Source organism: Vigna unguiculata, chromosome 10 (assembly GCF_037176805.1).
Source record: "Vigna unguiculata cultivar grain cowpea cultivar isolate G323 ecotype 2 chromosome 10, ASM3717680v1, whole genome shotgun sequence".
In the NCBI taxonomy this organism is placed as follows: domain Eukaryota; kingdom Viridiplantae; phylum Streptophyta; class Magnoliopsida; order Fabales; family Fabaceae; genus Vigna; species Vigna unguiculata.
This window is the reverse complement of record NC_140801.1, coordinates 24,792,149-24,803,568: the sequence shown is the minus strand read 5'-3', so window position 1 is coordinate 24,803,568 and position 11,420 is coordinate 24,792,149. Positions and strand designations below refer to the sequence as shown.

Genomic DNA, 11,420 nt, shown 5'->3' with positions numbered 1-11,420 from the left:
GCCGCCACTTGCTACGCAAGATAAGGCTTAAAAGTTTCACTCCCAAGGGAGGAAACTCTCACAAATGGTTGAGACACAAGAGTGTTTTTACTTCAAAATGTTCAACCCTTTTAGATGTCTAGGAGCACCCCTTATATAGAAGAGTTTAGGGGTCTCTAAGAAAATAAAAGATACCTAAGGATGTCTCTACAAAAACCTAACCCTAGCTTCTAGAAACTAGGCCAAATAAGGTTACAAAAATGAGAGACAAAAGAGCTAACTATGGTGTGTGCAAGGCTAATTTCGTTCTAGAACAAAAGGAGACAAAGAATATGTCTCATATGTCTCCAAAAAGTGGGCAAAGTGTGCTAAAAACAAAGGAGACCAAAGGTACATAGGTACACTTGCTTCATGCCTTTTACTTTATGCTTTATGGCTTTGCTTTACTCTCTCCTCCACATCATTTATGCTCCCAAATCACCATGCGCCACCTAGCATTGCTTTCTTACTCCTAATTAACCTACAAAGCAAATAAACATAGATTAGCATGTTGGCTTAAGTCAAGTCAACTATAGTCAACAAGTCAAACCTAGTCAAAGGTCAACAAGTCAACTAAAGTTGATTCAACTAAGTCAACTTAGGGAATCAAAAATAACAAACATAAATGAAAGGGATGAAGGATTAGTGAACTTCCTTTCTAAACATGCTTAGTCTTCTTAAGCATGTGCCTTCATCCTTGGTTGGGGTCAATCCTTCATCATCCTCCCCTTCTTGAAGAGAATTTGACCACAAATTCTTTAAGCCTTTGTAGATGGAGCTTGACTTGATTTGGGGGAGGTTTTGCGCCTCCCTTTTATGAGCTCTTGTTCCATCTTTTCTAAGGGTACTACCCCTAGCTTTGGTTAGGCCATCCCTCTTTTCTAGACCACTATTCTTCTCATGCTTGCGCATTGGGTCTTCCTTTTGAGCCTTGCAAGAGAAGAAAGAATGGTGATGTCCATCTTGCTTTGAAAATATTTTTTTAGAGGCAAGTAACACTTTGGAGGTAACTTGCTCTTTTTCTTTTTCATCTTTTCTCTTATCTTTCACTTTATTTTGGTCCTCATTTGCTTGATTGGGTGAGAGAGGTAGGAGTGTGAACTTCTTGCCTTGGAAGGAGAAAGCATAGGTGTTAGCATGGCCATCATAAAAGACTTTTCTATCAAATTGCCATGGCCTACCTAACAAAATATGAGTTTCGTCCATAGGCACAACATCACATAACACCTCATCTTTAAAATTTCCAATTGAAAAGTTAATGAGGACTTGTTGAGTTACTTTAATGTCTTCTTTATTAAGCCATGATAGCTTGTAGGGCTTGGCATGAGGGATAGTTTTCAAGCCAAGCTTGTCCACAACCCTTGTGCTAGCCACATTTACACAACTTCCATTATCTATGAGGAGGGGACATAGTTTGTCTTTGATATGACACCTTGAATGAAAAAGGTTTTGTCTTTGAGAAGGGTCAAGTTCCTTGGAAACTTGTCTTAGTTGGTGCCTTATCATTAACAATCCACCTTCAAGGGGTTTAATCCTTTCACTTGAAGAAGAAGTGTAGGAAGAAGTACTTTTGGGGGAAGGGGGAAAAGAATGTTCACTCTCTACTTCTTTTTTAAGGTTTAAGGCCATGGTTCTTTTGGTGGGACAATTTGAAGCTATGTGCCCATATCCCAAACACTTAAAACATTTTATAGAACTTGTCCTTGTACCTTGAGAAGAATTAGGAGTTTCATTAGAAGGCCTAGACGAATTAGTCCTAGGAGGTGGGTCTTTGGAACTCTTGAGTGGTGATTTATCATGTTTTCTTTCTTTATCTTTCCAAGTACTAGAATAGTAGTCATTGTATGAACCACTCCTCTTGGCCTCTTTTTTCTTTTGCAATTGAGTTTCAACTTTGATGGCCAAATGTAAAACTTTGTCAAGAGAGGAGTACTCATATAACTCTACTAAATCTTGTATGTCCCTCCTTAACCCACCCACAAATCTAGCTACCTTTTCCTCTTCACTTTCAAATTGGAGTCCTACTTTTAGAAGCATAGACTCCATTAACTTGTAATATTCATCCACACACATGGACCCTTGTTGAAGCCTTTGGAGCTTCAAAAGAGTCTCCCTCCTATAGTAGGAAGGAACAAATCTAGCGCGCATCAAATTTTTAAGGTCCCTCCAAGAAGTCGCGAGTGACTCTTGGTTAATATTGTCCATACATAATTGATGCCACCAAGTCATGGCATAATCCTCAAACTCTAAGACTACCAAATCTACTTGCTTTTGATGACTAACTACATGAATGGTAAAAATTTGGTCCACTTTTTGTTCCCACTCAATGTAGATGTTTGGGTCATTTTCTCCTTTGAACTTAGGAATCTTTGGAGTTTGCTTCTCTTGTGATGGGTTGTGCCTAGAATGCCTTCTTTTCCTAGCCTTTCTTTCTTGCTCCCTAGCTTCAAGCCTTTGAATGTGCTCTTGGATTCTTAGGTCACTTTGCTCCTTGTCCTTTCTCAATTGTTCAAAGGACTCCATCCTAGACAACTCCAAATCCCGAAGCAATCTCATCAATGTATTGTTTTTGTTTGGAGTAGGTGCATTTGATGAACTTGCCATGATTCCTACAATAAAACACTCAAAGCCAAAACAAAATAAATGAATTAGGGGTTAGACAACATGAAAACCAAGACCAATTCCAACCCAAAATGTAACCGAAGTGTTTAGATCACTCTCCCAAAGTAACAAGGCAAGGCTAACACTCAAAATCCACCAAAGGAGTGAAGCAAACACTTTTAAAAACTTGTTCAAAACCTTTCAAATGCAAGACAAGTGATTCGGCCACAACATCCCAAGAGTTTCAAGAAAAGAAAACTACTAAGACACAACAAAGAACACCTAGTGACAAGCAAGAAAAGGACAAAAACAAGAAAGTTTAACTTCTAAGGAAATTTTGTTTTAAAGACAAAACTTGAACAAGACTAAAGCAATGAAAAACACTTTTAAAGACTCTATGGAAAGCATTTGAACAAGCCAAGATTATACCTCAAATTATGCATACACCAAGAAAGATCATAACCAAGTTAAAGCATGGAACTAATTTGCCAATATCACCCAAAATCCAAGTATAAAATTTGGTAGCATAACACCTAGTAAAAATGGCCAAATGGATTCACCAAGCAACACATTAGCTCTCGGCCAAACTGTTTTTGGTCATGAAAATTATTTTTCTTTTCAAAACTAGGTACTTAAGATGATGAGAAGGATATTTTAGGGTGTCTTGAACACTTAGTTCCTTAAAAATTAGGTCAAAATCAATTTCAAGGAGCATGCTACAACAAAAGGCATAGATCTCATGCAATAGCTCAAATACTTAGAAACAAGAATAAGACAACTCAAAGAAGCATATGACATATGACTCAAGCAAAAGTTGGACACATTTAAAGACTCAACATGACATACACAAAGACACAAACATGTAGCTATCATGCATTTAAACTCATGGATTTGAGGCTCAAAGACTAAGCATCCAAAGACATGTTATCCAACCATATTTAGAAGTAAGAAGAGTAACAAAAACAGTAGCCAAAACTGCCCAACATAACCTGAAAAACGTTGATTCGCGGTAATCTCGGCAGCTCTGACCTTTGCTCACTATTTCAATCATAACTCTCTCCACAAAACTCCAAATGCATTGGTTCTTTTTTTGTTAGAAACTAGACTAACAGAGCTTTCTTTTGACATCAAAAACATAATTTTTGGATCACTGAGCAGGTGCAGTTTAATCTTTTAAAATCGTGAACAGTTTCTGCCAGCATTGTTTTTGTGTGCAATGGAAGTGGATTTGAACCATACAAAGATAGCTACAACAAGACAAGGTTAGCACATGAAAAACACCATATTCAAGATAACCTAGGCTCTAGATACCAAATGATGAAGGATTATCTTGTCTTCTTTTAAGATTATTGAATATGGTGTGAGTTGATTAAGAAAGCTAAGTGAAATCCCCACTGGACATTAAGATAGCAAGCTATCTAGATGTGAAGGTTCCTTTCACAAAACTCAAGAGAAGAAGATAATGGATTGATTCAAAACAAAAAGGAAATGGAAAGCACATAAACCATAGAAAACCAAGAACAATTAAAGGAAGAAGAAAACATAAAATGGAAAGGAAAGAAATGGTAAAAATGTGAAAAGCACGCCACTACAAGGCTAGGCTAGAAGCCATGGCAACCTTGAAGATGAGTGGATGTGTGCCGCCACTTGCTACGCAAGATAAGGCTTAAAAGTTTCACTCCCAAGGGAGGAAACTCTCACAAATGGTTGAGACACAAGAGTGTTTTTACTTCAAAATGTTCAACCCTTTTAGATGTCTAGGAGCACCCCTTATATAGAAGAGTTTAGGGGTCTCTAAGAAAATAAAAGATACCTAAGGATGTCTCTACAAAAACCTAACCCTAGCTTCTAGAAACTAGGCCAAATAAGGTTACAAAAATGAGAGACAAAAGAGCTAACTATGGTGTGTGCAAGGCTAATTTCGTTCTAGAACAAAAGGAGACAAAGAATGTGTCTCATATGTCTCCAAAAAGTGGGCAAAGTGTGCTAAAAACAAAGGAGACCAAAGGTACATAGGTACACTTGCTTCATGCCTTTTACTTTATGCTTTATGGCTTTGCTTTACTCTCTCCTCCACATCATTTATGCTCCCAAATCACCATGCGCCACCTAGCATTGCTTTCTTACTCCTAATTAACCTACAAAGCAAATAAGTCAAGTCAACTATAGTCAACAAGTCAAACCTAGTCAAAGGTCAACAAGTCAACTAAAGTTGATTCAACTAAGTCAACTTAGGGAATCAAAAATAACAAACATAAATGAAAGGGATGAAGGATTAGTGAACTTCCTTTCTAAACATGCTTAGTCTTCTTAAGCATGTGCCTTCATCCTTGGTTGGGGTCAATCCTTCATCAGATCGGTCACATGTCACTTCGTGGTTTTTTTGTTTTTTTAATTTTTGAATTTTTTTTGAATTTTTAGAATTATTTTAAAATGTTCACATGTCAATCCAGCAACGTGCCATATATCAGAGTTAATGTTTTATATTCAATTTGGTCCCTATATTCATTATTTTTGTTCAATTTAGTCCTAATTTTGTTAATATGAATCAATTTTGTCTCTCTCTAAATTGAAAACATTTAATTTTTATATTAAAATTCAAATTTTTATTAAATATTTTTAAATGATATATTACAATTCACATCATTATAACTTTTATATAAAAATTAAATTTAATCTCATCTTCGACATGGACAAAATTGACCAATTTTAAACAAAATTGGTCAATTTTAAACAAAATTGGGACTAAATTAAATAAAAATAACAAATATATGATCAAATTGAATATAAAATATTGACTCTGACACGTTGCACATTGCTAGGTTGACACGTGTCCATTTAAAATAATTAAAAAATAAAATTAAAAAATAAATAAAAAATAAAATAAAATAATTACGAAGTGACACGTGACCCATCACTGTTATGGTCGTTAATGATTTAAATGATGTTAGCAAAAAATGACCAAATTGAACAAAAATTGACAAAAATTGGGACCTATTTAAGCACAAAACCAAAATTAGGACTATTTTGACAAAATTTGGACTATTTTGATAAAATTTGACGAAAATTAGGACTAAAAAGGTATTTTAACCTTTATGAAAATTGTTAAGAGAAATTACGATACGATCCTTATCGAAAAGATGACGATATTTTCTGACTTTGAATATTTGTTCTGTAAAGAAACAATTAATAAAGAATGCAGGATAAGATAAAGATAGAAAGACGTCATGATCTAGTAGATTGATAAGTGGAAGAAAGATTTGCCACAAATAGGTCACTCTTTGATAAGAATCCATAAGATTCCTGTCTTTGATAAAAAACTTAAGGGTTAAGCCAAGAATCAAGAGACTCCTCTGTTTAATAAAATAACTCTATTAATGACTCCAAAGGTGATCACAATTGGTTTAGACCTTGGTTTTTATAGGCCTTAAAAGATAAAAGTTAAAAACAAAAAAAATATACAAAAGAATCCAAAATATCAAAACATAACACAAGATAAAATAAAATAAAAGATAAGATAAACCGAATCATTTACATAATTAAATTTAATTATATAAATTATTCATTAATTATATGATTTTCATATCTTTATGTCTTTTTAATATTAAAAGCTTTTCCTCACGTTCTTCTTGTATATATTTAAAAGATAGTCACCCAAAATATATAGTTGCAAAAATCCTAGTGATAAACCAATTAGTGACTGAATTGAAATTTGATCGCTAAATAACTACCAAAATTTTAGTCATTAATTTATCATTAAATGGTTGGTCACTTTTTACTATAGAGACTAATTTAGCCATCGAAATTTTGGTTACTGATTCATCGGAAAAAAAAGTGACTCTTTTTGGTGGCTAATGTGAAAAAAAAAATTATTAAATTTTAAAAAATGTAATCACTAATTTAGTCACAAATTTAATCATGTGCAGACGATTATTTTTCGGTCGCTAATAGATAACTTTTATTTATTTTAATTGAAACGATTTTCTATAACTAAATTGATGAGAAAAATTAAAAACATTTAACCAATATATTTTAATGACTATATCAATAGTAAAAATAAAATAGTGACCAATATATTTTGATGACCTTTTTATGCACATAATTTGACCTTCTTAGATACAGTATTTTAATCTTTTTGTAAACAATTTTTTAACTTACTTATAAATACAACAAATTTAATTTAATTATGCTAAGTAACAATCAATTCATGAGATTTATCATAAATATCAATGTGATAATTTAAGGTTATCATAAATATGGATGGGATGTAAAAAAAATTATGATATTAAAAAACGTCAAACAACTAATACCGTGTAAAAGTAGCATCGAACACTAAGATATTAGAGATGGGATTATTGTAAATCAGTTAGTACTACAGCTGTTGTGATATTTTCTTTTGCTTAGCCATATCTTTTCTATTAGCTTTTTTCTGTTACAGTGACTACTCATTTTTTTTCTTTTCTCACTTCTTCGTTCTTATATAACAAGACCTCTGTATTCCTAAAATAGTGAGTTGATCATTTTATTGAATGAGAAAATGTTACATCATTGTTTACTAATAGCTTAAAATACAGAATCAGGTATTGAAAATTGATTACAATTTAACTGCGATGGACATAATAAATTTTGAATCAGTACTCTTTGATTGATATAGATCTAGTTTTAAAATAATGGAAAGAAATGTGGCAAAGAATATTTTGTTAACATCACTCGTTGTATCAGTAGTGAGTTATGCCGAAGGGCAGAAACAAATCCAATTCCAAAATTTGAGAGACATGGAAATCATCAACATCACTTAAACCTATCAACACCGTGCCCAAATCACTTTTGATTATTATTACAATAACCGTAACACGACTCATACAAATGAAGCCATATTCCTCTTCTAACATAGTAACACAATATTAATATTAATAATAAAATAATAGTAATAATGGCTCTTCCAATTCACACCATCTATGCGAAGGAAAGTGGAATTTCAACGGACGAAATAAATTAGAGAGGAGAAGGGGCAGGTGCTGCCACAATGTCCTCTGACACATCAGAAACAGGTCCAGGTGCAGCTCCTGAGCTCACAAGCTCAACCATGGCACGACGAGGGTTCGTCTTTTGCTTCTCACACAGTTCTGGCAAAAACACCCCTGAATAACATCAAAACAACCTTAGTTAATTCCTCTAACAAAGACAAAACTAATATTAACATTTTGATATCACCTAGAAAAAAAAATAATCATTATAAAAATTAATCAATCAATCATGGATTAAATTTTTTTTAAAAAATTATTACAAGAAAAAGTATATCCTTTTTAAATTAAATTATTAAATTTTCAGTTGGGGAACTTTATAAATGTTTTATAAAACATTATTTTCTAACAAATGATATTTAAAGTGTTTTCTAAGTGACAAATAGAATTACACATTAAACTATAATATAATCTAAATATATTTATTGAAAAACATAATTTACATAATTTTCATATTTTATAATTTAATTTAAAACTGAAACAAACTTTTTAAAATAGTTAAAAAAAACTAAATTAACCCTTTTAAGTATAGAATCTATTGTCGTTAATGAAAATTCCAAAACTTTTGCCACAACAAGAAAACACAATTTTTTATTTTAATTTTTTTATAAGAAAAATATACCTTGATTAGATTTGAAGTTAAAATGTTCTAGGCATTTGGTATACTAAGGTTTTCGTAGTGAATGGTGAAAGCAAAAGACAAAAAGCAGAATAATATGAATGAGAATTGCCATATGTTTAAGAAAAGGTAATAACAAGCATTTTTTTTTCCTTTGTTGAGGTGCCTTTTTTGTAATAGTTAAGAAAACACAACCACAACGCATACAATAAAACGCAAAATGTCTTTAAGAAGAGGCAACACTATTCTTGTTAGGAAATGTTCCACCTAGGAAAAGTTATTCACAAACTACACTTTTTTTTTTATTCTAAGATGGTACCTAATGATGACCACGACCACTAATTTTATAATGGGTCAATTCTGCAACCGAAGCTAAAAAACGAATGACTACCAACCCAGTTAATTATGATCATGCTTTGGAAATTGAAATTATTCTAATTACTTTCTATTTATGTCGTGTACAATTATTTTACAAAACTTTTTTTACCAGACCTTCTTTGAAAACGAGTTAAACTACAAGAAGTTAATGCAATATGCTTAAAAACTGTTTTCCTTAATTCAGTAATATTATGTCACAATTTAAAAGACTGATTTTTAAAGATTACAATTTTTTTTTTTTTTTTTGTATCATACATACCCTTTCCGTTCCGTATATATTTAAAAATTACTTCTAATGTCTTGTAAGATTACTTTACATAACTGTCTTTACACTACTTGAAACCGAGTCTACTACTAGAAAATGAATGCATTAGTGTTAAAAAATTGGTTTCTTAGTGAGTAGTATTATGTGACAGTTGTAGTGATTTGATATTTGATATTAGAAAGTTACATAAAAAGTGATGTGAAATAAACATTATAGTATGGTTAATTGGAGAAAAAGATGTGATGGTGAGAAATGAAGAATTGTTACCCTCTCCAGCTGCCAAGTTGAAGAAAAGGTCAATAATGTTGGAGCAGTTTTGGTAACATTGTGAAGAGCAAAGTTTGGCGGTGAATTGAGGCTCAAAGAAAGCATCAGATGAAATACCAACAGAGTTCCTATCAACCCCACATGCCTCCACACATTGGTCTGTCTCTATGTACTCCGCCATCCTTTCCACCACCACTTCCGACGTCCGGCACTGGTACTCCACACCACCGTCCGCCGCCTTCTCTGTCTCCAATAAACACCTCTTCCCCGATGAAGCCACTGAGAATGCACACACTTCCTTTGGAAGCTCCTCACATGCCATCTCTCCTGCCAATTCATAACATTTTAGGTCAAACACTCGCACAACTAAAAACAATTCTCACATAGACAATCAATATCTGATATTATTAATGATAGAGTTTTTGATGAAACATTCCATATCAATAACATCTCAACTTATTTCATATATAAGAAATTCATACTATTTATATCCAAATTCTTTAAACATAATTGAATAAATAACATTTAATAGGAAACTTAGTATTAAGAAAATTGAACAAGGCATGAAAAGTATCATGATGTATTGATGTACTCACCCAAAGATGCATTCATGAAGAGGGAAGAAAGTAAAAGGAACAAAGGCAATTTGTTGGAGAAAGACATGGTTCTTTGTAATGGGTGTAGTTTGGCAAATAGAGATATCTTTTCTTGTGAGAAAAATGGGTTTTGTGTTTGTAATGAGAAAAAAAAAATGAAGAAATGAGCACAATGATTTTGGAAAGGAATTAAGAGGGTATATATAGTGTTAAAACTACGCGTCCCTGATGGACTTATGGACACGTTTGGAAGGTTCACACGTTTACTAAGTCTTACATCATTCCTAATTTTATTTCCTTTTTCATTATTAAATAATCAAAGAAATGTCCTTCTTTAAGAAAATTGGTTCCGTTTTCTTGAATGTTGAGTTGTTTCCTTTCCCCTTTCCATGGTTGATACAAGTGTGTAATTATTGACGACTACGAAGACGTGTTTGGATGTCTTAATTTCGAGAACTTTGAAGTTTTCAAAAAGTTAAGGCATAGAAGTCAAGCCTCATTTGTTTATTTTCCATTCATTCATTTACCAAAAAGTTGACAACTTCGGTGAATCAACGCATCTTTGCTTCCAAAACATTTCGGAGAAGAAAGCAAACAAGTTTGTCGTTGGTGGGGTAACGTGTGCCAATAAAAAAATTCAGTTTGCTTGGAAAGTTAAAATGGATACCGGTGAAAACATATGATATAAAATCAACGGAATGAATTTTAACCCATAACTAAGTGAAAATGATCACAAGGATATTCATTATTAGTATTTGGAATTTTAAGATAGATAGCGATGTGCAACAAATAAACATGCCCTGCTTCTTTCTTTTTTTTTCTTTTCAAATGAGAAAAGAAAATTTAAACCATTTTCGTCAAAGATTACGCACATGCACATTCTCAACTAAAAGCTAATCTATCGGTGAAAAGAAAATGCAATTAATGTTCATATTAATTGATACGACTGAAAAATTATGTATACACACACGTATCATGTAATTTAGTTGGGATAATCAAATTTTAATGCTTCGGAGAATCTATTGGTAGGCCAAATAATCAGTTTCCTCAACCAATCATCAATGAAAAGTGAAAACAGAACAAAACATTGCTAAAGTTTTAACTGTCCCGGACACGTACTAATATGTCTAGAAGGATCCACAGCGAATCCAGAAACTATGTTGTGTCTTTAAACTGTATGTAAATGAAATATTGAAACAAAGGTATTGTATTTTCAAGTTATGATTTTATTCATCGTTCTCTCTCCAACCATTTGTTTTACGAAGCAATATTAGAATTTTCATATTATCGATGTACCTACTAAGTAAAAATAATATATAAGCTGATGTGTATTAATAGTAGAGGTCTACTAGGAGAATAAGTCCAAATAACTTAATGTTTGACTTAACTGTGATTGTTTTTCTTTTTCCCATTAGTAATATTTGTTTTAGATAATGACTATGTATGACACTATAAATGATCTTTCATCACATATGAAAGATTTTGAGATAAAATTATAATAAATAAATTGATTGTAAAGAAAGTTAATAAATTAATTTTTTATTGGTTTAATTATTCGAATGATATTCAATTTAGCAGTGGTATCCGTTTTTTTTTTTCTGATTATAACTATCAGATGTCAAACAAAATCTGGTATCCGATTTTTTTGGCGT

General features: G+C 32.4%; 1 protein-coding gene across 1 annotated transcript; it reads right to left on the bottom strand.

The window, feature by feature from the left end:
* Positions 1–7,302: 7,302 nt before the first annotated feature.
* Positions 7,303–9,955, bottom strand: LOC114167435 (PAR1 protein). Its single transcript, XM_028052523.2, has 3 exons — positions 9,769–9,955; positions 9,173–9,499; positions 7,303–7,760 (listed from the first exon to the last, which is right to left on the bottom strand). The coding sequence occupies exons 1-3, from the start codon at positions 9,833–9,835 to the stop codon at positions 7,615–7,617; spliced, it is 540 nt and encodes a 179-aa protein (XP_027908324.1). The 5' UTR covers positions 9,836–9,955; the 3' UTR covers positions 7,303–7,614.
* Positions 9,956–11,420: the final 1,465 nt, after the last annotated feature.